The sequence below is a fragment of the Salvelinus alpinus genome, chromosome 10, assembly GCF_045679555.1.
Source record: "Salvelinus alpinus chromosome 10, SLU_Salpinus.1, whole genome shotgun sequence".
In the NCBI taxonomy this organism is placed as follows: domain Eukaryota; kingdom Metazoa; phylum Chordata; class Actinopteri; order Salmoniformes; family Salmonidae; genus Salvelinus; species Salvelinus alpinus.
The window spans coordinates 8,735,131-8,762,889 of record NC_092095.1 but is presented as its reverse complement, the minus strand read 5'-3'; the positions used below and the strand labels follow the sequence as shown (position 1 = coordinate 8,762,889).

Genomic DNA, 27,759 nt, shown 5'->3' with positions numbered 1-27,759 from the left:
GGTGGTGGTGTATAGATAGAGAGAGGTTAGAGGTGGTGGTGGTGTATAGATAGAGAGAGGTTAGAGGTGGTGGTGTATAGATAGAGAGAGGTTAGAGGTGGTGGTGTATAGATAGAGAGAGGTTAGAGGTGGTGGTGTATAGATAGAGAGAGGTTAGAGGTGGTGGTGTATAGATAGAGAGAGGTTAGAGGTGGTGGTGTATAGATAGAGAGAGGTTAGAGGTGGTGGTGTATAGATAGAGAGAGGTTAGAGGTGGTGGTGTATAGATAGAGAGAGGTTAGAGGTGGTGGTGTATAGATAGAGAGAGGTTAGAGGTGGTGGTGTATAGATAGAGAGAGGTTAGAGGTGGTGGTGTATAGATAGAGAGAGGTTAGAGGTGGTGGTGTATAGATAGAGAGAGGTTAGAGGTGGTGGTGTATAGATAGAGAGGTTAGAGGTGGTGGTGTATAGATAGAGAGAGGTTAGAGGTGGTGGTGTATAGATAGAGAGAGGTTAGAGGTGGTGGTGTATAGATAGAGAGAGGTTAGAGGTGGTGGTGTATAGATAGAGAGAGGTTAGAGGTGGTGGTGTATAGATAGAGAGAGGTTAGAGGTGGTGGTGTATAGATAGAGAGAGGTTAGAGGTGGTGGTGTATAGATATAGAGAGGTTAGAGGTGGTGGTGTATAGATAGAGAGAGGTTAGAGGTGGTGGTGTATAGATAGAGAGAGGTTAGAGATGGTGGTGTATAGATAGAGAGAGGTTAGAGGTGGTGGTGTATAGATAGAGAGAGGTTAGAGGTGGTGGTGTATAGATAGAGAGAGGTTAGAGGTGGTGGTGTATAGATAGAGAGAGGTTAGAGGTGGTGGTGTATAGATAGAGAGAGCTTAGAGGTGGTGGTGTATAGATAGAGAGAGGTTAGAGGTGGTGGTGTATAGATAGAGAGGTTAGAGGTGGTGGTGTATAGATAGAGAGAAGTTAGAGGTAATGAATTATTATCCAATTTTGTCAGAAGAGAAATAAAACTGCCAGTACATCAAACTGTCAAGTGGCTGACGTTTGTAAAAGAACTGATTACTGAAATTACTAATTATACATACACTACCATTCAAAAGTTTGGGGTCACTTAGAAATGTCCTCGTTTTTAAAAGAAGAGCACATTTTTGGCCATTAAAATAACATCAAACTGATCAGAAATACAGTGTAGACATTGTTAATGTGGTAAATGACTATTGTAGCTGGAAACGCCTGATTTTCATGGAATGTCTACATAGGCGTACGGAGGCCCATTATCAGCAACCATCACTCCTGTGTTCCAACGGTATGTTGTGTTAGCTAATCCAAGTTCATCATTTTAAAAGGCTAATTGATCATTATAAAACCCTTTTGCAATTATGTTAGCACAGCTGAAAACTGTTGTCTGATTAAAAGAAGCAATAAAACTGGTCTTCTTTAGACTTGTTGAGTATCTGGAGCATCAGCATTTGTGGGTTCGATTACAGGCTAAAAATGTCCAGAAACAAATAACTTTCTTCAGAAACTCGTCAGTCTATTCTTGTTCTGAGAAATGAAGGCTATTCCATGCAAGAAACTGCCAAGAAACGAAAGATCTCGTACAATGCTGTGTACTACTCCCTTCACAGAACAGCGCAACCTGGCTCTAACCAGAATAGAAAGAGGAGTGGGAGGCCCCGGTGCACAACTGAGCAAGAGGACAAGTACATTAGAGTGTCTAGTTTGAGAAACAGACGCCTCACAAGTCCTCAACTGGCAGCTTCATTAAATAGTACCCACAAAACACCAGTCTCAACGTCAACAGTGAAGAGGCGACCCCGGGATGCTGGCCTTCTTGGCAGAGTTGCAAAGAAAAAGCCATATCTCAGACTGACCAATAAAAATAATAGATTAAGATGGGCAAAAGAACACAGACACTTGACAGAGGAACTCTGCCTAGAAGGCCAGCATCCCAGAGTCCCCTCTTCACTGTGTGTGTGTGTGTGTGTGTGTGTGTGTGTGTGTGTGTGTGTGTGTGTGTGTGTGTGTGTGTGTGTGTGTGTGTGTGTGTGTGTGTGGCTGAGTGTGTGTGTGTATACTTACGTCCAGTACATACTCCTGGATGATAGCGTGGATGATGATGGCCACCAGCATGTAGAAGAAGATCGTAGCCAGATCCTTCAGGCCGTGGTGGAAGTGGTTCACCACGCTCTCCTCTGATAGGCCTTCTGATAGGGAGACACACAAAGCATTTCACAAGCCTTAATAAACCCTTTATAACCCTCCATAAAGGCCTTTATAGATGCCTTATAGAATGTATTTATTAAGTTGTTCCCTACTGTCTCTGCTGGACCATCTGATGGGAGATGCATACAACATTACAAAATATATTTTAAAAATATATAATTGTGTAAGTATTTTGTATGTGAATTGGACAGATGGGAGACAGGGGGAAAGATAAATAGATAGAGAGTACATGTCAAACGGTATTGGACCAGATTGAACCGACACTGTAGGAGCCGGCCCTATAACCACACCAAGGTCCCACTGTAGGAGCCGGCCCTATAACCACCAGACCACACCAAGGTCCCACTGTAGGAGCCGGCCCTATAACCACCAGACCACACCAAGGTCCCACTGTAGGAGCCGGCCCTATAACCCCCAGACCACACCAAGGTCCCACTGTAGGAGCCGGCCCTATAACCCCCAGACCACACCAAGGTCCCACTGTAGGAGCCGGCCCTATAACCCCCAGACCACACCAAGGTCCCACTGTAGGAGCCGGCCCTATAACCACCAGACCACACCAAGGTCTCACTGTAGGAGCGGGACTATAACCCCCAGACCACACCAAGGTCCCGCTGTAGGAGCCGGCACTATAACCCCTAGACCACACCAAGGTCCCACTGTAGGAGCCGGCCCTATAACCACCAGACCACACCAAGGTCCCACTGTAGGAGCCGGCACTATAACCACCAGACCACACCAAGGTCCCACTGTAGGAGCCGGCCCTTTAACCACCAGACCACACCAAGGTCCCACTGTAGGAGCCGGCCCTATAACCACACCAAGGTCCCACTGTAGGAGCCGGCACTATAACCACACCAAGGTCCCACTGTAGGAGCTGGCACTATAACCCCCAGACCACACCAAGGTCCCACTGTAGGAGCCGGCACTATAACCACACCAAGGTCCCACTGTAGGAGCTGGCCCTATAACCCCCAGACCACACCAAGGTCCCACTGTAGGAGCTGGCCCTATAACCCCCAGACCACACCAAGGTCCCACTGTAGGAGCTGGCCCTATAACCCCCAGACCACACCAAGGTCCCACTGTAGGAGCCGGCCCTATAACCACCAGACCACACCAAGGTCCCACTGTAGGAGCCGGCACTATAACCACCAGACCACACCAAGGTCCCACTGTAGGAGCCGGCCCTTTAACCACCAGACCACACCAAGGTCTCACTTGTAGGAGCCGGCCCTATAACCACACCAAGGTCCCACTGTAGGAGCCGGCACTATAACCACACCAAGGTCCCACTGTAGGAGCTGGCACTATAACCCCCAGACCACACCAAGGTCCCACTGTAGGAGCCGGCACTATAACCACCAGACCACACCAAGGTCCCACTGTAGGAGCTGGCCCTATAACCCCCAGACCACACCAAGGTCCCACTGTAGGAGCTGGCCCTATAACCCCCAGACCACACCAAGGTCCCACTGTAGGAGCCGGCCCTATAACCCCCAGAACACACCAAGGTCCCACTGTAGGAGCTGGCCCTATAACCACCAGACCACACCAAGGTCCCACTGTAGGAGCTGGCCCTTTAACCACCAGACCACACCAAGGTCCCACTGTAGGAGCTGGCCCTATAACCACCAGACCAAGGTCCCACTGTAGGAGCCGGCCCTATAACCCCCGGACCAAGGTCCCACTGTAGGAGCCGGCCCTATAACCACCAGACCACACCAAGGTCCCACTGTAGGAGCCGGCCCTATAACCCCCAGACCACACCAAGGTCCCACTGTAGGAGCCGGCCCTATAACCACCAGACCACACCAAGGTCCCACTGTAGGAGCTGGCCCTTTAACCACCAGACCACACCAAGGTCCCACTGTAGGAGCTGGCCCTATAACCACCAGACCAAGGTCCCACTGTAGGAACTGGCCCTATAACCACCAGACCAGACCAAGGTCCCACTGTAGGAGCCGGCCCTATAACCACCAGACCACACCAAGGTCCCACTGTAGGAGCCGGCCCTATAACCACCAGACCAAGGTCCCACTGTAGGAGCCGGCCCTATAACCACCAGACTACACCAAGGTCCCACTGTAGGAGCTGGCCCTATAACCACCAGCACCAAGGTCCCACTGTAGGAGCCGGCCCTATAACCCCCAGACCACACCAAGGTCCCACTGTAGGAGCCGGCCCTATAACCACCAGACCACACCAAGGTCTCACTGTAGGACCGGGATTATAACCCCCAGACCACACCAAGGTCCCACTGTAGGAGCCGGCACTATAACCCCCAGACCACACCAAGGTCCCACTGTAGGAGCCGGCCCTATAACCACCAGACCACACCAAGGTCCCACTGTAGGAGCCGGCACTATAACCACCAGACCACACCAAGGTCCCTCTGTAGGAGCCGGCCCTTTAACCACCAGACCACACCAAGGTCCCACTGTAGGAGCCGGCCCTATAACCACACCAAGGTCCCACTGTAGGAGCCGGCACTATAACCACACCAAGGTCCCACTGTAGGAGCTGGCACTATAACCCCCAGACCACACCAAGGTCCCACTGTAGGAGCCGGCACTATAACCACCAGACCACACCAAGGTCCCACTGTAGGAGCTGGCCCTATAACCCCCAGACCACACCAAGGTCCCACTGTAGGAGCTGGCCCTATAACCCCCAGACCACACCAAGGTCCCACTGTAGGAGCTGGCCCTATAACCCCCAGACCACACCAAGGTCCCACTGTAGGAGCCGGCCCTATAACCCCCAGACCACACCAAGGTCCCACTGTAGGAGCTGGCCCTATAACCACCAGACCACACCAAGGTCCCACTGTAGGAGCTGGCCCTTTAACCACCAGACCACACCAAGGTCCCACTGTAGGAGCTGGCCCTATAACCACCAGACCAAGGTCCCACTGTAGGAGCCGGCCCTATAACCCACAGACCAAGGTCCCACTGTAGGAGCCGACCCTATAACCACCAGACCACACCAAGGTCCCACTGTAGGAGCCGGCCCTATAACCCCCAGACCACACCAAGGTCCCACTGTAGGAGCCGGCCCTATAACCACCAGACCACACCAAGGTCCCACTGTAGGAGCTGGCCCTTTAACCACCAGACCACACCAAGGTCCCACTGTAGGAGCTGGCCCTATAACCACCAGACCAAGGTCCCACTGTAGGAACTGGCCCTATAACCACCAGACCAAGGTCCCACTGTAGGAGCCGGCCCTATAACCCCCAGACCAAGGTCCCACTGTAGGAGCCGGCCCTATAACCACCAGACCACACCAAGGTCCCACTGTAGGAGCCGGCCCTATAACCCCCAGACCACACCAAGGTCCCACTGTAGGAGCAGGCCCTATAACCACCAGACCACACCAAGGTCCCACTGTAGGAGCTGGCCCTTTAACCACCAGACCACACCAAGGTCCCACTGTAGGAGCTGGCCCTATAACCACCAGACCAAGGTCCCACTGTAGGAACTGGCCCTATAACCACCAGACCAGACCAAGGTCCCACTGTAGGAGCCGGCACTATAACCACCAGACCACACCAAGGTCCCACTGTAGGAGCCGGCCCTATAACCACCAGACCAAGGTCCCACTGTAGGAGCCGGCCCTATAACCACACCAAGGTCCCACTGTAGGAGCCGGCCCTATAACCACCAGACCACACCAAGGTCCCACTGTAGGAGCCGGCCCTATAACCCCCAGACCACACCAAGGTCCCACTGTAGGAGCCGGCCCTATAACCCCCAGACCACACCAAGGTCCCACTGTAGGAGCCGGCCCTATAACCCCCAGACCACACCAAGGTCCCACTGTAGGAGCCGGCCCTATAACCACCAGACCACACCAAGGTCTCACTGTAGGACCGGGACTATAACCCCCAGACCACACCAAGGTCCCACTGTAGGAGCCGGCACTATAACCCCCAGACCACACCAAGGTCCCACTGTAGGAGCCGGCCCTATAACCACCAGACCACACCAAGGTCCCACTGTAGGAGCCGGCACTATAACCACCAGACCACACCAAGGTCCCTCTGTAGGAGCCGGCCCTTTAACCACCAGACCACACCAAGGTCCCACTGTAGGAGCCGGCCCTATAACCACACCAAGGTCCCACTGTAGGAGCCGGCACTATAACCACACCAAGGTCCCACTGTAGGAGCTGGCACTATAACCCCCAGACCACACCAAGGTCCCACTGTAGGAGCCGGCACTATAACCACCAGACCACACCAAGGTCCCACTGTAGGAGCTGGCCCTATAACCCCCAGACCACACCAAGGTCCCACTGTAGGAGCTGGCCCTATAACCCCCAGACCACACCAAGGTCCCACTGTAGGAGCTGGCCCTATAACCCCCAGACCACACCAAGGTCCCACTGTAGGAGCCGGCCCTATAACCCCCAGACCACACCAAGGTCCCACTGTAGGAGCTGGCCCTATAACCACCAGACCACACCAAGGTCCCACTGTAGGAGCTGGCCCTTTAACCACCAGACCACACCAAGGTCCCACTGTAGGAGCTGGCCCTATAACCACCAGACCAAGGTCCCACTGTAGGAGCCGGCCCTATAACCCCCAGACCAAGGTCCCACTGTAGGAGCCGGCCCTATAACCACCAGACCACACCAAGGTCCCACTGTAGGAGCCGGCCCTATAACCCCCAGACCACACCAAGGTCCCACTGTAGGAGCCGGCCCTATAACCACCAGACCACACCAAGGTCCCACTGTAGGAGCTGGCCCTTTAACCACCAGACCACACCAAGGTCCCACTGTAGGAGCTGGCCCTATAACCACCAGACCAAGGTCCCACTGTAGGAACTGGCCCTATAACCACCAGACCAAGGTCCCACTGTAGGAGCCGGCCCTATAACCCCCAGACCAAGGTCCCACTGTAGGAGCCGGCCCTATAACCACCAGACCACACCAAGGTCCCACTGTAGGAGCCGGCCCTATAACCCCCAGACCACACCAAGGTCCCACTGTAGGAGCAGGCCCTATAACCACCAGACCACACCAAGGTCCCACTGTAGGAGCTGGCCCTTTAACCACCAGACCACACCAAGGTCCCACTGTAGGAGCTGGCCCTATAACCACCAGACCAAGGTCCCACTGTAGGAACTGGCCCTATAACCACCAGACCAGACCAAGGTCCCACTGTAGGAGCCGGCACTATAACCACCAGACCACACCAAGGTCCCACTGTAGGAGCCGGCCCTATAACCACCAGACCAAGGTCCCACTGTAGGAGCCGGCCCTATAACCACCAGACTACACCAAGGTCCCACTGTAGGAGCTGGCCCTATAACCACCAGACCACACCAAGGTCCCACTGTAGGAGCCGGCCCTATAACCACCAGACCACACCAAGGTCCCACTGTAGGAGCCGGCCCTATAACCCCCAGACCACACCAAGGTCCCACTGTAGGAGCCGGCCCTATAACCACCAGACCAGACCAAGGTCCCACTGTAGGAGCTGGCCCTATAACCCCCAGACCAAGGTCCCACTGTAGGAGCTGGCCCTATAACCACCAGACTACACCAAGGTCCCACTGTAGGAGCCGGCCCTTTAACCACCAGACCACACCAAGGTCCCACTGTAGGAGCTGGCCCTATAACCACCAGACCACACCAAGGTCCCACTGTAGGAACTGGCCCTATAACCACCAGACCAGACCAAGGTCCCACTGTAGGAGCCGGCACTATAACCACACCAAGGTCCCACTGTAGGAGCCGGCCCTATAACCACCAGACCAAGGTCCCACTGTAGGAGTCGGCCCTATAACCACCAGACTACACCAAGGTCCCACTGTAGGAGCTGGCCCTATAACCACCAGACCACACCAAGGTCCCACTGTAGGAGCCGGCCCTATAACCACCAGACCACACCAAGGTCCCACTGTAGGAGCCGGCCCTATAATCCCCAGACCACACCAAGGTCCCACTGTAGGAGCCGGCCCTATAACCACCAGACCAGACCAAGGTCCCACTGTAGGAGCTGGCCCTATAACCACACCAAGGTCCCACTGTAGGAGCCGGCACTATAACCCCCAGACCACACCAAGGTCCCACTGTAGGAGCTGGCCCTATAACCACCAGACCAGACCAAGGTCCCACTGTAGGAGCTGGCCCTATAACCACACCAAGGTCCCACTGTAGGAGCCTGCACTATAACCCCCAGACCACACCAAGGTCCCACTGTAGGAGCTGGCCCTATAACCCCCAGACCAAGGTCCCACTGTAGGAGCTGGCCCTATAACCACCAGACTACACCAAGGTCCCACTGTAGGAGCCGGCCCTTTAACCACCAGACCACACCAAGGTCCCACTGTAGGAGCTGGCCCTATAACCACCAGACCAAGGTCCCACTGTAGGAGCCGGCCCTATAACCACACCAAGGTCCCACTGTAGGAGCCGGCCCTATAACCACCAGACCACACCAAGGTCCCACTGTAGGAGCCGGCCCTATAACCACCAGACCACACCAAGGTCCCACTGTAGGAGCCGGCCCTATAACCCCCAGACCACACCAAGGTCCCACTGTAGGAGCCGGCACTATAACCACCAGACCACACCAAGGTCCCACTGTAGGAGCCGGCCCTATAACCACCAGACCAAGGTCCCACTGTAGGAGTCGGCCCTATAACCACCAGACTACACCAAGGTCCCACTGTAGGAGCTGGCCCTATAACCACCAGACCACACCAATGTCCCACTGTAGGAGCCGGCCCTATAACCACCAGACCACACCAAGGTCCCACTTTAGGAGCCGGCCCTATAACCCCCAGACCACACCAAGGTCCCACTGTAGGAGCCGGCCCTATAACCACCAGACCAGACCAAGGTCCCACTGTAGGAGCTGGCCCTATAACCACACCAAGGTCCCACTGTAGGAGCCGGCACTATAACCCCCAGACCACACCAAGGTCCCACTGTAGGAGCCGGCCCTATAACCACCAGACCAGACCAAGGTCCCACTGTAGGAGCTGGCCCTATAACCACACCAAGGTCCCACTGTAGGAGCCGGCACTATAACCCCCAGACCACACCAAGGTCCCACTGTAGGAGCTGGCCCTATAACCCCCAGACCAAGGTCCCACTGTAGGAGCTGGCCCTATAACCACCAGACTACACCAAGGTCCCACTGTAGGAGCCGGCCCTTTAACCACCAGACCACACCAAGGTCCCACTGTAAGAGCTGGCCCTATAACCACCAGACCAAGGTCCCACTGTAGGAGCCGGCCCTATAACCACACCAAGGTCCCACTGTAGGAGCCGGCCCTATAACCACCAGACCACACCAAGGTCCCACTGTAGGAGCCGGCCCTATAACCCCCAGACCACACCAAGGTCCCACTGTAGGAGCCGGCCCTATAACCACCAGACCACACCAAGGTCCCACTGTAGGAGCCGGCACTATAACCACCAGACCACACCAAGGTCCCTCTGTAGGAGCCGGCCCTTTAACCACCAGACCACACCAAGGTCCCACTGTAGGAGCCGGCCCTATAACCACACCAAGGTCCCACTGTAGGAGCCGGCACTATAACCACACAAAGGTCCCACTGTAGGAGCTGGCACTATAACCCCCAGACCACACCAAGGTCCCACTGTAGGAGCCGGCACTATAACCACCAGACCACACCAAGGTCCCACTGTAGGAGCTGGCCCTATAACCCCCAGACCACACCAAGGTCCCACTGTAGGAGCTGGCCCTATAACCCCCAGACCACACCAAGGTCCCACTGTAGGAGCTGGCCCTATAACCCCCAGACCACACCAAGGTCCCACTGTAGGAGCCGGCCCTATAACCCCCAGACCACACCAAGGTCCCACTGTAGGAGCTGGCCCTATAACCACCAGACCACACCAAGGTCCCACTGTAGGAGCTGGCCCTTTAACCACCAGACCACACCAAGGTCCCACTGTAGGAGCTGGCCCTATAACCACCAGACCAAGGTCCCACTGTAGGAGCCGGCCCTATAACCCCCAGACCAAGGTCCCACTGTAGGAGCCGACCCTATAACCACCAGACCACACCAAGGTCCCACTGTAGGAGCCGGCCCTATAACCCCCAGACCACACCAAGGTCCCACTGTAGGAGCCGGCCCTATAACCACCAGACCACACCAAGGTCCCACTGTAGGAGCTGGCCCTTTAACCACCAGACCACACCAAGGTCCCACTGTAGGAGCTGGCCCTATAACCACCAGACCAAGGTCCCACTGTAGGAACTGGCCCTATAACCACCAGACCAAGGTCCCACTGTAGGAGCCGGCCCTATAACCCCCAGACCAAGGTCCCACTTTAGGAGCCGGCCCTATAACCACCAGACCACACCAAGGTCCCACTGTAGGAGCCGGCCCTATAACCCCCAGACCACACCAAGGTCCCACTGTAGGAGCAGGCCCTATAACCACCAGACCACACCAAGGTCCCACTGTAGGAGCTGGCCCTTTAACCACCAGACCACACCAAGGTCCCACTGTAGGAGCTGGCCCTATAACCACCAGACCAAGGTCCCACTGTAGGAACTGGCCCTATAACCACCAGACCAGACCAAGGTCCCACTGTAGGAGCCGGCACTATAACCACCAGACCACACCAAGGTCCCACTGTAGGAGCCGGCCCTATAACCACCAGACCAAGGTCCCACTGTAGGAGCCGGCCCTATAACCACACCAAGGTCCCACTGTAGGAGCCGGCCCTATAACCACCAGACCACACCAAGGTCCCACTGTAGGAGCCGGCCCTATAACCCCCAGACCACACCAAGGTCCCACTGTAGGAGCCGGCCCTATAACCCCCAGACCACACCAAGGTCCCACTGTAGGAGCCGGCCCTATAACCCCCAGACCACACCAAGGTCCCACTGTAGGAGCCGGCCCTATAACCACCAGACCACACCAAGGTCTCACTGTAGGACCGGGACTATAACCCCCAGACCACACCAAGGTCCCACTGTAGGAGCCGGCACTATAACCCCCAGACCACACCAAGGTCCCACTGTAGGAGCCGGCCCTATAACCACCAGACCACACCAAGGTCCCACTGTAGGAGCCGGCACTATAACCACCAGACCACACCAAGGTCCCTCTGTAGGAGCCGGCCCTTTAACCACCAGACCACACCAAGGTCCCACTGTAGGAGCCGGCCCTATAACCACACCAAGGTCCCACTGTAGGAGCCGGCACTATAACCACACCAAGGTACCACTGTAGGAGCTGGCACTATAACCCCCAGACCACACCAAGGTCCCACTGTAGGAGCCGGCACTATAACCACCAGACCACACCAAGGTCCCACTGTAGGAGCTGGCCCTATAACCCCCAGACCACACCAAGGTCCCACTGTAGGAGCTGGCCCTATAACCCCCAGACCACACCAAGGTCCCACTGTAGGAGCTGGCCCTATAACCCCCAGACCACACCAAGGTCCCACTGTAGGAGCCGGCCCTATAACCCCCAGACCACACCAAGGTCCCACTGTAGGAGCTGGCCCTATAACCACCAGACCACACCAAGGTCCCACTGTAGGAGCTGGCCCTTTAACCACCAGACCACACCAAGGTCCCACTGTAGGAGCTGGCCCTATAACCACCAGACCAAGGTCCCACTGTAGGAGCCGGCCCTATAACCCCCAGACCAAGGTCCCACTGTAGGAGCCGGCCCTATAACCACCAGACCACACCAAGGTCCCACTGTAGGAGCCGGCCCTATAACCCCCAGACCACACCAAGGTCCCACTGTAGGAGCCGGCCCTATAACCACCAGACCACACCAAGGTCCCACTGTAGGAGCTGGCCCTTTAACCACCAGACCACACCAAGGTCCCACTGTAGGAGCTGGCCCTATAACCACCAGACCAAGGTCCCACTGTAGGAACTGGCCCTATAACCACCAGACCAAGGTCCCACTGTAGGAGCCGGCCCTATAACCCCCAGACCAAGGTCCCACTGTAGGAGCCGGCCCTATAACCACCAGACCAAGGTCCCACTGTAGGAGCCGGCCCTATAACCACCAGACTACACCAAGGTCCCACTGTAGGAGCTGGCCCTATAACCACCAGACCACACCAAGGTCCCACTGTAGGAGCCGGCCCTATAACCACCAGACCACACCAAGGTCCCACTGTAGGAGCCGGCCCTATAACCCCCAGACCACACCAAGGTCCCACTGTAGGAGCCGGCCCTATAACCACCAGACCAGACCAAGGTCCCACTGTAGGAGCTGGCCCTATAACCCCCAGACCAAGGTCCCACTGTAGGAGCTGGCCCTATAACCACCAGACTACACCAAGGTCCCACTGTAGGAGCCGGCCCTTTAACCACCAGACCACACCAAGGTCCCACTGTAGGAGCTGGCCCTATAACCACCAGACCACACCAAGGTCCCACTGTAGGAACTGGCCCTATAACCACCAGACCAGACCAAGGTCCCACTGTAGGAGCCGGCACTATAACCACACCAAGGTCCCACTGTAGGAGCCGGCCCTATAACCACCAGACCAAGGTCCCACTGTAGGAGTCGGCCCTATAACCACCAGACTACACCAAGGTCCCACTGTAGGAGCTGGCCCTATAACCACCAGACCACACCAAGGTCCCACTGTAGGAGCCGGCCCTATAACCACCAGACCACACCAAGGTCCCACTGTAGGAGCCGGCCCTATAACCCCCAGACCACACCAAGGTCCCACTGTAGGAGCCGGCCCTATAACCACCAGACCAGACCAAGGTCCCACTGTAGGAGCTGGCCCTATAACCACACCAAGGTCCCACTGTAGGAGCCGGCACTATAACCCCCAGACCACACCAAGGTCCCACTGTAGGAGCCGGCCCTATAACCACCAGACCAGACCAAGGTCCCACTGTAGGAGCTGGCCCTATAACCACACCAAGGTCCCACTGTAGGAGCCTGCACTATAACCCCCAGACCACACCAAGGTCCCACTGTAGGAGCTGGCCCTATAACCCCCAGACCAAGGTCCCACTGTAGGAGCTGGCCCTATAACCACCAGACTACACCAAGGTCCCACTGTAGGAGCCGGCCCTTTAACCACCAGACCACACCAAGGTCCCACTGTAGGAGCTGGCCCTATAACCACCAGACCAAGGTCCCACTGTAGGAGCCGGCCCTATAACCACACCAAGGTCCCACTGTAGGAGCCGGCCCTATAACCACCAGACCACACCAAGGTCCCACTGTAAGAGCCGGCCCTATAACCACCAGACCACACCAAGGTCCCACTGTAGGAGCCGGCCCTATAACCCCCAGACCACACCAAGGTCCCACTGTAGGAGCCGGCACTATAACCACCAGACCACACCAAGGTCCCACTGTAGGAGCCGGCCCTATAACCACCAGACCAAGGTCCCACTGTAGGAGTCGGCCCTATAACCACCAGACTACACCAAGGTCCCACTGTAGGAGCTGGCCCTATAACCACCAGACCACACCAAGGTCCCACTGTAGGAGCCGGCCCTATAACCACCAGACCACACCAAGGTCCCACTTTAGGAGCCGGCCCTATAACCCCCAGACCACACCAAGGTCCCACTGTAGGAGCCGGCCCTATAACCACCAGACCAGACCAAGGTCCCACTGTAGGAGCTGGCCCTATAACCACACCAAGGTCCCACTGTAGGAGCCGGCACTATAACCCCCAGACCACACCAAGGTCCCACTGTAGGAGCCGGCACTATAACCCCCAGACCACACCAAGGTCCCACTGTAGGAGCTGGCCCTATAACCCCCAGACCAAGGTCCCACTGTAGGAGCTGGCCCTATAACCACCAGACTACACCAAGGTCCCACTGTAGGAGCCGGCCCTTTAACCACCAGACCACACCAAGGTCCCACTGTAGGAGCTGGCCCTATAACCACCAGACCAAGGTCCCACTGTAGGAGCCGGCCCTATAACCACACCAAGGTCCCACTGTAGGAGCCGGCCCTATAACCACCAGACCACACCAAGGTCCCACTGTAGGAGCCGGCCCTATAACCACCAGACCACACCAAGGTCCCACTGTAGGAGCCGGCCCTATAACCACCAGACCACACCAAGGTCCCACTGTAGGAGCTGGCCCTATAACCACCAGACCACACCAAGGTCCCACTGTAGGAGCCGGCCCTATAACCCCCAGACCACACCAAGGTCCCACTGTAGGAGCCGGCACTATAACCACCAGACCAGACCAAGGTCTCCCTTCAGACAAACATACATGTAGCATTTATTAAGGTTTCACAAAGCCTTTACAAAAGGCCTTCATGGATGCTTTAAGAAGGGTTTACAACCACATAGCATGCTGTATATGAAAAGAGGGAAAAAGGTTTACTCAAGCTGAAAAGTCAACTTGACTAGGAAATACCTGCCTGACCTGCTACTCAAGTAATTTAGCTGAAAACAACACCAGACTGTTAATGAATGACAGAGGGCTTATGAGCACCGTAAACTCAATATATAATGTCCCAAATGGCACCCTATTCCCTATGTAGTGCACTACTTTAGACCAGAGCCCTATGGCACCCTATTCCCTATGTAGTGCACTACTTTAGACCATTTAAGTCATTTAGCAGACGCTCTTATCCAGAGCGACTTACAAATTGGTGCATTCACCTTATGATATCCAGTGGAACAACCACTTTACAATAGTGCATCTAACTCTTTTAAGGGGGAGGGGGGGGGTTAGGAGGATTACTTTATCCTATCCTAGACCAGAGCCCTATAGCACCCTATTCCCTATGTAGTGCACTACTTTAGACCAGGGTCCATAGAGCTCTGATCAAAAGTAGTGCACCGTGCCAGAAATAGGGTGCCATTTGGGAAGCAGCCTGCCAAGAATATCTGCTCTTCAAATACAATCCGACATCACGAAACACATTCGATGTGTTCGTGCGCCTCGTACACGACTTTAAATAAGGCAAAGTAGTACAGGAAGTAGAACTGCTAGGTTTAAGTAGTACAGGAAGTAGAACTTCTAGGTTTAAGTAGTACAGGAAGTAGAATGACTAGAATAAATGAGTTAGGTGCTCCACTGTTAAAGAATGAGTGTTACAGGAGGAGTTTGTAGAAAAACATTCAACTTATTCCCTATACAGCACACTACCCAATAGGCCCTGGTCAAAAGCAGAGCACCACATATGGAATAGGGAGCCATTTGGGACACAGCCGAGACTGTGATGCCATAGCCTGTATTAAACCCTAGCCCCAATTCTTCCAGGACAACCTAACAGGAGAACATTATAAATCAAGAAGACTAAATGTAGCGTCACAGGGGGTGAAAAGAGCTCTGGAAATTAAAAAAAAGAGTGTTCTAGAAGTGGAAAAAGTGTTCTAGAAGTGGAATAAGTGTTCTAGAAGTGGAATAAGTGTTCTAGAAGTGGAAAAAGTGTTCTAGAAGTAGAAATAGTGTTCTAGAAGTGGAAGGCCATTTGAGTAGAGTTCTATTCTGTAACTCCACAGGAGAATCCTTCTGATTCTAGAACTACAAGTCGATTCTAGTTTTAGGCTGCCTGGTTAAAGTTTCTACACTGACAGGATAACAGGCAAATTAGTTCCAGACACACTGAAGAAAAGGTGGGTAAGAAATGAGGATGTCACGAGGATTTTTTTTGCTTTGTCATTCATTCAATATAAAATGTCACGAAAAAAAAAGTTATGAAAGCAAAAGATGAAGTCGATATAACCGGAGCATACATTTGACCAAGTAAAAAAAAAAAAAAAAAGATGGATACAAGTTAATATGGGGAACAATATAAAAGTTAAACTCACCATTTGCAGAGATGGTAACGTTGTATTGGACAGTGATGAACAGCACTGCAACCTTCGAGGTGACCTGCATCACAGAGGGGCCAAGGGAGGGGATTGGTTAGACATGAAACACAGGATTAGGTCCCAAATGACACCCTATTCCCTACATAGTACACTACTTCTGGCCAGAGCCAGGCTTCCAGGGGCTTCTAACGGAGTCGATACCTAAAAGCAAACCACAAGATGATTCTCATTAACTGTCCCTTTCTGTGGGTCACCTACCGTGGTGTAGCCTGCTTAAATAAACCAGGGGGTATTGTAGATTGGTTTGCACACTCCTGTTTCTATCTGACATGTTGTTGGAATCATTCAATCCAACAGGTGAGACTGAATGGACGATAGGGGATTTGGATTTCAAAACATGTGTGTGTCGTCATATGAACTCTTCTTGAGGACAGAAAACGTTACCAATATGGCAAGATCGATTCACAACTACACATTTTCACTGCAGAACTCAGTTCTGTAATAAAGTATCGTCACATCGTCAATGTGACGACATCACATCAAGGCACAAGAACTCAAACTCCCATGATGCGTCTAGTCAACTAAATGTTTGTAAAAAAGGGATGCATCATGTAAAGTTAATTTGGATGAAGTGGGACACTTTCTGCATTTCAAATCTTCTTTCGCCTCCTCAGACATTTAGCCAACATATTAGCCCAACACGACACATTTTCTAAAATCCTAAAGATGTTTCCTAAATCACACAAAATGGACAAAATGTTGATATCATATTCACAGAAGGCATGACAACCCCAATTTTTGTAGACTGAGCTAAAAGCCTATTTTCAGTTTGTATTTGGTCAACTGGGATCGTCATAATTCCACCCCAATGCCAAGTCAATGTTGTGTGATTCAGGAAACATCTTGAGGACTTCAGAAATGTATCATGTGTTGGTCTGATATGTTGGAAAGATGACTGAAGAGTTTAAAGAAGACTGAAAAAATATTTTTCTAAATTCACCTTACTATAGTTCTGCTTGGTGCAGGGTAACAGTTCTACAAGAACCAGAGCCCAGCCTAACCCCCAGTACAGCCCAGCCTAACCCCCAGTACAGCCCTACCTAACCCCCAGTACAGCCCAGCCTAACCCCCAGTACAGCCCTGCCTAACCCCCAGTACAGCCCTACCTAACCCCCAGTACAGCCCAGCCTAAACCCCGGTACCGCCGTGCCTAACCCCCGGTACAGCCCAGCCTAACCCCCGGTACCGCCGTGCCTAACCCCCGGTACAGCCCTACCTAACCCCCGGTACAGCCCAGCCTAACCCCCGGTACAGCCCAGCCTAACCCCCGGTACAGCCCAGCCTAACCCCCGGTACCGCCGTGCCTAACCCCCGGTACCGCCGTGCCTAACCCCCGGTACCGCCGTGCCTAACCCCCGGTACCGCCGTGCCTAACCCCCGGTACAGCCCAGCCTAACCCCCAGTACAGCCCAGCCTAACCCCCAGTACAGCCCAGCCTAACCCCCAGTACAGCCCAGCCTAACCCCCAGTACAGCCGTGCCTAACCCCCAGTACAGCCCAGCCTAACCCCCAGTACAGCCCAGCCTAACCCCCAGTACAGCCCAGCCTAACCCCCAGTACAGCCCAGCCTAACCCCCAGTACAGCCCAGCCTAACCCCCAGTACCGCCGTGCCTAACCCCCAGTACAGCCGTGCCTAACCCCCAGTACAGCCCTGCCTAACCCCCAGTACAGCCCTGCCTAACCCCCAATACAGCCGTGCCTAACCCCCAGTACAGCCGTGCCTAACCCCCAGTACAGCCCTGCCTAACCCCCAGTACAGCCCTGCCTAACCCCCAGTACAGCAGATCCCTAATGTAAACTGGATCTCGTTCCTCTATGGGACAAACCTATAAGACTCTCCTAGCTATGGTTGGATAAGCAGGACAACAGAAACGAATTACAAAACGTAAAAATAATTTTGGCAACTTTAAAAATATATATATTTCGATGCACTAATACTTAGTATGTACATTTACGTCACAATTCTACCCAGTGCGTTATTTATGACAGTTTTATAACCTTAACATCAAAACAGAAAATAAAGCTACGTCACTGATCTGAGCTCCCCGTTAGAAGCGTGCTCTGCCCTCCTCCATGTCAATACATCGATGTGTTTTTCCATCATGAGGTTTCTCTGCATGGGCTTAGTAACAATAGGTTTGGTTCTCTCTTGTTAGACCAAGAAATAAAAACGGCATAAAATATTAAGCTGTCCCAGTTCCACTTTTTCTGAATTCACCCTAGTAATCATGAAGCAAAAAAATAATAATTCTGTGTAAACCAACAAAACATTTTTTTAAACACTAATTGTTTTAAAACGTAAGCTGTTGACTTTGTAAAATGAATTGCGATTCTTGGGACTTTTACAGAATATAACTTTAGTTTTTTGAATAAGGGGGGGGGGGTTACCCACAAACGATGACAGCGCTCACAGTCGCCCAGTGACTGCCACGTAACACTTGATCGGCGCATAGGAAGAATCATCCCCGTTCTCCTAGCAGCAGGATGTTATGCTGGCAGGACGAGCTAGGATTTTTTTCCCTTCAAAACAAGAGTCCCTTTGTAAAGATATGCTAAACTTTGGGAATATCGGGAAAACATTTTTAAAAAATTGCAGACTAGTTCAGTACAACCGTTTCACAGCATCTATACCACCTTTGAAAAAAATGAATGGATAATTTCAGTTTTCATACCAACATTTTTGAAAGTTTACACAAATATTGTTATGTTGAAAGCTATTGTCTAGGCTATATTTAAATAAATATACTTTAAAAAAAATATACAAATATGTTATATGAATTACTCAATAGTCTGCTAAACTTAAATGTGTATCTTGTGCTAGCTTTAACACAGGTTTAACACAGGTTTAACACAGCGTGTAGGTGACTCCACCCACTGCAATGTAATAGACTGTATATTGACTTGTGGAGAGAGAGCTTTTGTACCCGTCTCAGCTAAAGTGAGGCGGAGAAGTACTCAGTAGGGTCTCTACTAAGCAAATATGTGCAGTTTTGGAAGGGGACTGCATTGTTCACGTCCAGCAGCACTTTGTTCTCCAACCCCTCCATAGCAATATGCTAATAGACCGTACATGGGATACAGATTTGTTTTTTAACCTGAAATATGACTTGGGTCAACTATTAGTCTTTTACCCTGACAATTACATTTTATGAATGAATTACATTTTATTTTAGTGTCAAAACACTAATTGGCACCACATCCCTTATGGGACTAATTGACACAAACAAACATGACAATAATTCACTGTGGAAATTCAGTGACAGTTCTTCATCCGGTGTTTTCTGCATCACATAAAGAGTGAAAAAATGTCAGGAAAAAAATCTATACATAAAAGTAAATAAGGTTATCCAAACAATAATTATATCCCTAGAGCAGTAAAATAATATACACTGCTCAAAAAAATAAAAGGGAACACTTAAACAACACAATGTAACTCCAAGTCAATCACACTTCTGTGAAATCAAACTGTCCACTTAGGAAGCAACACTGATTGACAATAAATTTCACATGCTGTTGTGCAAATGGAATAGACAAAAGGTGGAAATTATAGGCAATTAGCAAGACACCCCCAATAAAGGAGTGGTTCTGCAGGTGGTGACCACAGACCCCTTCTCAGTTCCTATGCTTCCTGGCTGATGTTTTGGTCACTTTTGAATGCTGGCGGTGCTTTCACTCTAGTGGTAGCATGAGACGGAGTCTACAACCGACAAGTGGCTCAGCTAGTGCAGCTCATCCAGGATGGCACATCAATGCGAGCTGTGGCAAGAAGGTTTGCTGTGTCTGTCAGCGTAGTGTCCAGACCATGGAGGCGCTACCAGGAGACAGGCCAGTACATCAGGAGACGTGGAGGAGGCCGTAGGAGGGCAACAACCCAGCAGCAGGACCGCTACCTCCGCCTTTGTGCAAGGAGGAGCACTGCCAGAGCCCTGCAAAATGACCTCCAGCAGGCCACAAATGTGCATGTGTCAGCATATGGTCTGAGGATCTCATCTCGGTACCTAATGGCAGTCAGGCTACCTCTGGCGAGCACATGGAGGGCTGTGCGGCCCCACAAAGAAATGCCACCCCACACCATGACTGACCCACCGCCAAACCGGTCATGCTGGAGGATGTTGCAGGCAGCAGAACGTTCTCCACGGCGTCTCCAGACTCTGTCACGTCTGTCACATGTGCTCATGTGCTCAGTGTGAACCTGCTTTCATCTGTGAAGAGCACAGGGCGCCAGTGGCGAATTTGCCAATCTTGGTGTTCTCTGGCAAATGCCAAACGTCCTGCACGGTGTTGGGCTGTAAGCACAACCCCCACCTGTGGACGTCGGGCCCTCATACCACCCTCATGGAGTCTGTTTCTGACCGTTTGAGCAGACACATGCACATTTGTGGCCTGCTGGAGGTCATTTTGCAGGGCTCTGGCAGTGCTCCTCCTTGCACAAAGGCGGAGGTAGCGGTCCTGCTGCTGGGTTGTTGCCCTCCTACGGCCTCCTCCACGTCTCCTGATGTACTGGCCTGTCTCCTGGTAGCGCCTCCATGGTCTGGACACTACGCTGACAGACACAGCAAACCTTCTTGCCACAGCTCGCATTGATGTGCCATCCTGGATGAGCTGCACTAGCTGAGCCACTTGTCGGTTGTAGACTCCGTCTCATGCTACCACTAGAGTGAAAGCACCGCCAGCATTCAAAAGTGACCAAAACATCAGCCAGGAAGCATAGGAACTGAGAAGGGGTCTGTGGTCACCACCTGCAGAACCACTCCTTTATTGGGGGTGTCTTGCTAATTGCCTATAATTTCCACCTTTTGTCTATTCCATTTGCACAACAGCATGTGAAATTTATTGTCAATCAGTGTTGCTTCCTAAGTGGACAGTTTGATTTCACAGAAGTGTGATAGACTTGGAGTTACATTGTGTTGTTTAAGTGTTCCCTTTATTTTTTTGAGCAGTGTACATATAAATACAGAAAAATGAAACACTAATTCATGTGGTAGACAAGCCTACACACAATACCATTTACCACATAGAAGCTAAATATTATTATAATTTAATTATAGGTATTTCTCCTCATCACTCAGCCTCATAATGCCAGGGTATATCTGGTGGTCTGTCTCCTCTTCACTCAGCCACATCATTCCAGGGTATATCTGGTGGTCTGTCTCCTCTTCACTCAGCCACATCATTCCAGGGTATATCTGGTGGTCTGTCTCCTCTTCACTCAGCCACATCATTCCAGGGTATATCTGGTGGTCTGTCTCCTCTTCACTCAGCCACATCATTCCAGGGTATATCTGGTGGTCTGTCTCCTCTTCACTCAGCCACATCATTCCAGGGTATATCTGGTGGTCTGTCTCCTCTTCACTCAGCCACATCATTCCAGGGTATATCTGGTGGTCTGTCTCCTCTTCACTCAGCCACATCATTCCAGGGTATATCTGGTGGTCTGTCTCCTCTTCGCTCAGCCACATCATTCCAGGGTTTATCTGGTGGTCTGTCTCCTCTTCACTCAGCCACATCATTCCAGGGTTTATCTGGTGGTCGGTCTCCTCATCACTCAGCCTCATAATGTCAGGGTATGTCTGGTGGTCTGTCTCCTCAGCCACATAATACCAGGGTATATCATATGTTCAATAAAAAGACACAAATGTTTATAAATGCTTGTAAACTCAAGAATGTCTTCACCAAAACTGAAAAACACTTCTCTTAGTACCTGGTTTTCTAAAAGACATTATCTGTGTTTTAGTCTGGTTAATCATGAGTCTCCATCTTTTACACCAAGTCATTATCTGTGTTTTAGTCTGGTTGATCATGAGTCTCCATCTTTTACACCAAGTCATTATCTGTGTTTTAGTCTAGTTGATCATGAGTCTCCATCTTTTACACCAAGTCATTATCTGTGTTTTAGTCTGGTTGATCACGAGTCTCCATCTTTTACACCAAGTCATTATCTGTGTTTTAGTCTGGTAATAATTTATAGATATATACTGTACTCATTCACTATAGACTCATACCAAGTGGATGGCAGTATACTGTACTCATTCACCATAGACTCATACCAAGTGGATGGCAGTATACTGTACTCATTCACTATAGACTCATACCAAGTGGATGGCAGTATACTGTACTCATTCACTATAGACTCATACCAAGTGGATGGCAGTATACTGTACTCATTCACTATAGACTCATACCAAGTGGATGGCAGTATACTGTACTCATTCACTATAGACTCATACCAAGTGGATGGCGGTATACTGTACTCATTCACTATAGACTCATACCAAGTGGATGGCAGTATACTGTACTCATTCACTATAGACTCATACCAAGTGGATGGCAGTATACTGTACTCAAAAACACATTTGGAGACAATCATATGGAACTTCAATACATTTAGGGGATTTTAAAACTTCATTAGGCAGCTCATAAATGCTACACGCTTTCCCATTTTTTCACAGCGTCAATCACCTTAACTTCTGCCACAGACAGCTCCTCATTTAAGTACAGGATACATATATAAAAGAGGGCTCCATTTTAGTTCTCAGGGAACATATGTCTTTATAAAATTCTTCCTCAAAATATGCCACATTTTCGTTACCTGAGAACAAACTAGCAAACTCCTTAAGTACCTGTGTAAATCAGATTTCAGCCCCCCCCTGCTCTTCCATTGGAATTTCCTTACGTCGTTTGGGTCCTAACTTGTTTATTTGGCTCCAAAACAGTTGAGGATTTCTTGTCTGTATCTCCTCAAGGTGTAATAACAGCCCTGTCTGATATCTCTGTTTAAATAGGCGCCGTCTTTTATCAAACACATGCTGGGGGTTTTTCTTGAATTCCTTCCTACAAAATGTTCTCTTGTATTCCCATCTTTACACTGTAGAAATAAGTACTCAGCCTTGCGCATTACAGACCATAGATCCCTTAACTCATCATTCCAATAAGATTTGTTCGGTTTGTAAACTTTCCTAGACTTGGGGGATGTATTCTTTATTTGCATCGTGTTTTTTATGAGAACATTTTTTTTTTTTAAATGTGAATGCGGAGAAGATCATTGGCAAAGAAATTATCAGGTTGCATTTTCTTTACAAAAGATTTTGTCACACATATCGCTGTTTTGAAGCCTCTGTTGAAGTGATGGTCTGTTTTCACTGCCTTTTTTGTACTCAAACTACACATTTGGTTAGTAAAGTACTGAATATTTTACATCCCAGTTTAGCAGGGACAGTTAGAAAAGTTCTGTCTACAAGCCATTATTCTCATATCACTGCCAACATATCCTTTCAATATTAGTCGGATAACATTTTTTTTAAACATATTTGTTTTTATAAATTACCAATTGCCTCTTGATGGCACAATAAAAAAAAAGTGTCCATCGATTAAAATTCAATATCTTTTGAACTTCAATGTTTTGAAAGGTGGGCTTTTATTTTGAAGGTCCTCTCATTACCAGACCAACGTGACGTCGTTATTTGTGCTGCTGGCAGAACACTAGTAAAAGTATCCATGCTGGACTGTCTTTCTTGCACAATGTTGTATATAGCGAAACTGCAACATTGTAACGTTAGCCGCTTAAATGTTACAGTCTCAGAATCTATTTAGCGTTGCAGTTGGTACCACAAAGATTGCAACGCGAGGTATACCAAATTATTCTAAATTTACAAGTGGCTCCTAGACTAGAAGTGGAACCATAAAGCAACCATGTGGAAAGGGTGGTCAGTTTTACAGCTATAATAACATTAGGCCACTACACGCCTTTTCAACTCAAATACACTACAATAGAGACACTACAACGCAGAGAAACGACGGGTTAGTCACTAGAGGAAGTGGCACAGAAGACTTGAGCAGCCATGTCCACTTTCAAGAGGCTGACGTGACGGTTCAGCAGCAGCATCATCATCATCTCTCCAGTTGAGTTGACACATTGTAGCTTTACAAGTCTCATTATTTGGAAAGCTTAGCTCTTATTGCACCCCAGACCCCTCGAACATGTGGACTAGCCTTACCTCAAACATCAACCCGAGGAGGAACACCATAGCAACACAGGAAACAATATCTGCATGGTTCTGGATGATAAACTCGTGGCTCAACACCGGCGGGTTCTTGTTGGTCTTTTTGCGGAGCCCCATTTTGGTCGACTTCCAATAAGGGGACTTTTAGCGACTGGCGCAACTCAAAAGCAGAGAGTGAATAGATATGACCAAGTATTCGGTATTGTTATCTGTCCGTCTTCGTCAGCTCTTAACGCAAGCAATTCTTCCTCCTGCTCCTCTCTCACACTCAAACACTGTCCAGCAAATGACTAGCGAGTTGCTCTTCTTCGTGTGGGAGGATCCCAGGCGACGCGCGTCGCCGGTAGAGAGGAGCGGTTTTACCGCCCCCTACACGTCTGGAGTGCAGAGACCGTTGGTTTTACGTGCCTTCCTCTACACAACCCCGGCAGGTGATAGTCAATCGAAACCATTTTTAAGATCGCCAGGATCAGAGATATTAAATCGAAACCGATAACAGGATTTCCTGGATAAGTGATAAAAAGACAACCAATGCATGTTATTTGCGTGCATATCGAGGGAGCATGATGAATACTAGCCCATACCGTTCATATACTCAACATAGCTTTTAGTGCCTTTTAATGATCTTATGGCCATGGGGAGTTTTGTCAAGAGCCCCAACGCCAGTTCTGAACGTAACTTTTTGTTGTTGAAAACATAAGGAAGATATCTTTCATATTAAAAGGTTAAATTACTACACACCTTTATAGGGTTAGTGTTCCCATACGGCCATATAACCCATGTTACAGCTCTTGTTTACTGAAGACAGAGACAGTCACCTATGCTAATTAGCTATCTAGCGTGTTCGAACTCCTGTGCGCGTAAGCTAGCTGGGGAGGAAGTGTACTTTGTCAACTGAAGGCAGACACAGAGTATGGATCTGTGCTAAACTGCTACAGGAAGTGTATATTTTTCTATTTGAAAGATTGTTTTTTGTTGCATATGTTTCAAAAAAACGTTTCACGAGCGACGATTATTGACCTTTCGAAAACAGTAAAAAAAAAAAAAAACAGCGTCGGAATTGTAGTCGACACGCAGCCAATCAAATGTCACCGCTTAAAACCTTACAGGGAAGAATGTTTTTTCAGGAAGGATACATCTGCAACTTGCTTCACAGTACGGTTCATAGGGTTTACTCACACCCCAACTGCATACTTGGATTAAACATTTAATTTCAGTTTAGATTTAGGATAAGGGTTTAGGTCAGGGTTTAGTTTTGATTTTTGATTTAGTTAATGTTATGTTTAATAGACAGTTAGTTTAAATGTTGAGTTATTGAACATCTACAAACCATGTACTTGGGACTATCCATGTAAAGGCTTTCCTTATTATGTTCTGCAATTCTAAATACAACATAAGCCTACAATAGTCTAGGGCAACAGTGTGTCTTCTTTCCTCCGTGCCCGGGAAACCGATAAGTGGTCGAGGAGATGTCAATTCGTTACCCACTTTGAATCAGCTTTTGTTCTGTCAGAAGTGGAGATTTTTTTTTTACCTGCTTAAAAACAATATGTTAGGGCCTCCCGAGTGGCTCAGTGGTCTAAGGGTTAGCTGTGCCACTAGAGATTCTGGGTTCGAGTCCAGGCTCTGTCGCAGGCTGCGACCGGGAGGCCCATGGGGCGACACACAATTGGCCTAGCGTCGTCCGGGTTAGGGGAGGGTTTGGCCGGCAGGGATGTCCTTGTCCCATCGCGCACTAGCGACTCCTGTGGTGGGCCGGGTGCAGTACACGCTGACCCTGTCGCCAGGTGTACGGTGTTTCCTCCGACACATTGGTGCAGCTGGCTTCCGGGATAAGTGGGCATTGTGTCAAGAAGCAGTGCCGGCTTGGTTGGGTTGTGTTTCGGAGGACGCACGGCTCTCGGCCATTCGCCTCTCCCGAGTCCGTACGGGAGTTACAGCGATGAGACAAGACTGAAACTACCAATTGGATACCAGGAAACAATATGCTACTTATCATTTATCTATAAAACGTCTGGAACAACTAACTGAATGTTATAACCTTAACACATTTATCATGGGATCCTGTAAACCTAATTAGCCTCACGACCCGCGAGTGAATGAGTCTCTTTTCTCGCAAGCTCATTTTTTTGGTCCACTTTCCCTTTCCTCGCGGTCTCTCCTCGGTTACCTTTGACCTTTTTCAAAAGGAGACGAGAGAGAGAGAGGATGGAGGAGTTGAGCAAGTCCAATTGACAAGGTTGTGACAAGCTAGAAACCATAGCTTTGATCAGTTTCCTCAGGGACGACCAACTCTTTGAGTTTTTATCCCTGAACGTCCAGAGTTACTTCGTGCTTTACTATCTCTGTACAAGTGTATTTTGGGTGAGAGAAACCATTTTGTTTTTTAATTTATTTTTAGAATGGATATATCTGGCTCTTTTATATATCCTGTTTTCTACCTGACTGTTTCCATATAAATGGACCTAGAACGTGTGGTTCTAGTACGTGATACTGAACTGAGTCTTCTGTGTGACCCAGAAAAAGGTACGTTTGAGTAGATTAGAACATCCCACATTTAAATAAAGTAGTGCCGTTGAGTTGTGCAATACTTTAGGTTTGCTCTTTAATTTCCTTCAAACTAATTAGGGTCAGATCCTCGGAGAATAATATCTCAGAAATGAACTGTGTTAAGAGAGACAGACCAGAGACAGACAGACAGATGACGAGACAGACGGACGGACCAGACAGAGACAGACACACAGGCCAGACAGAACGACAGACAGACGGACAGACGAACAGACACTGACAGACAGAACAGAAAGACAGACAAACACAGACAGACAGACACACACACAGACCAGAGACAGACAGACACAAACAGACACCAACCAGATTGACAGACACACAGGCCAGACAGAACGACAGACAGGTGGACAGACAAACAGACTAGACAGACACTGACAGAGAGAACAGAAAGACAGACAGCAGATGGACAGATAGACAGAACGATAGACAGACAGACAGACAGACAGACAGGCATACAGGCCAGAAAGACAGACACAGACCAGACTGACAGACAGACCAGACAGACGGACAGACCAGACAGACGGACAGACCTGACAAACAGACACAGACAGACACACAGGCCAGACAGATCGACAGACAGACAGACGGACAAACAGACTGACACAGACAGACACTGACCAGACCGACAAACAGACCAACAGACAATATAACTGCTGCGGCATTTGAGTGGCAGAATGGTGAAAACTGCAGTATGGTCTTGATAGTGCTGAGCGATTAACCAACATTTTGGTTACTTTTAAGTTTTTAAATGATTTGAATTCCATTTTATTATAATTGTTCTATGAGCTCAATGCCACATCGCACTACGATGTAGTAGGGAGATGTAGTTTCTCTAGAGATACATCAAATCCAGCCTGAACTGTGCAATGTAGTAGGGAGCTGTAGTTTCTATAGAGATAAATCAGATCAAGTCTGAACTGTGCAATGTAGTAGGGAGTTGTAGTTTCTCTAGAGATAAATCAGATCAAGTCTGAACTGTGCAATGTAGTAGGGAGATGTAGTTTCTCTAGAGATAAATCAGATCCAGCCTGAACTGTGCAATGTAGTAGGGAGTTGTAGTTTCTCTAGAGATAAATCAGATCAAGTCTGAACTGTGCAATGTAGTAGGGAGATGTAGTTTCTCT

The 27,759-nt window shown here is 50.0% G+C and overlaps 1 protein-coding gene across 1 annotated transcript in view; it reads right to left on the bottom strand.

The window, feature by feature from the left end:
- The window catches only part of LOC139531427 (translocating chain-associated membrane protein 1-like 1), a 28,149-nt gene extending 3,774 nt beyond the window's left edge, over nucleotides 1-24,375 (bottom strand). Inside the window, exons 1-3 of the mRNA XM_071327876.1 lie at nucleotides 24,062-24,375; nucleotides 16,004-16,067; nucleotides 2,075-2,199 (exon numbers count right to left, since the gene is read on the bottom strand). Of these exons, the coding sequence (XP_071183977.1) occupies nucleotides 2,075-2,199; nucleotides 16,004-16,067; nucleotides 24,062-24,184 (312 nt within the window). The 5' untranslated portion in view covers nucleotides 24,185-24,375. The remainder of the gene's footprint in view (nucleotides 1-2,074; nucleotides 2,200-16,003; nucleotides 16,068-24,061) is intronic.
- Nucleotides 24,376-27,759: the final 3,384 nt, after the last annotated feature.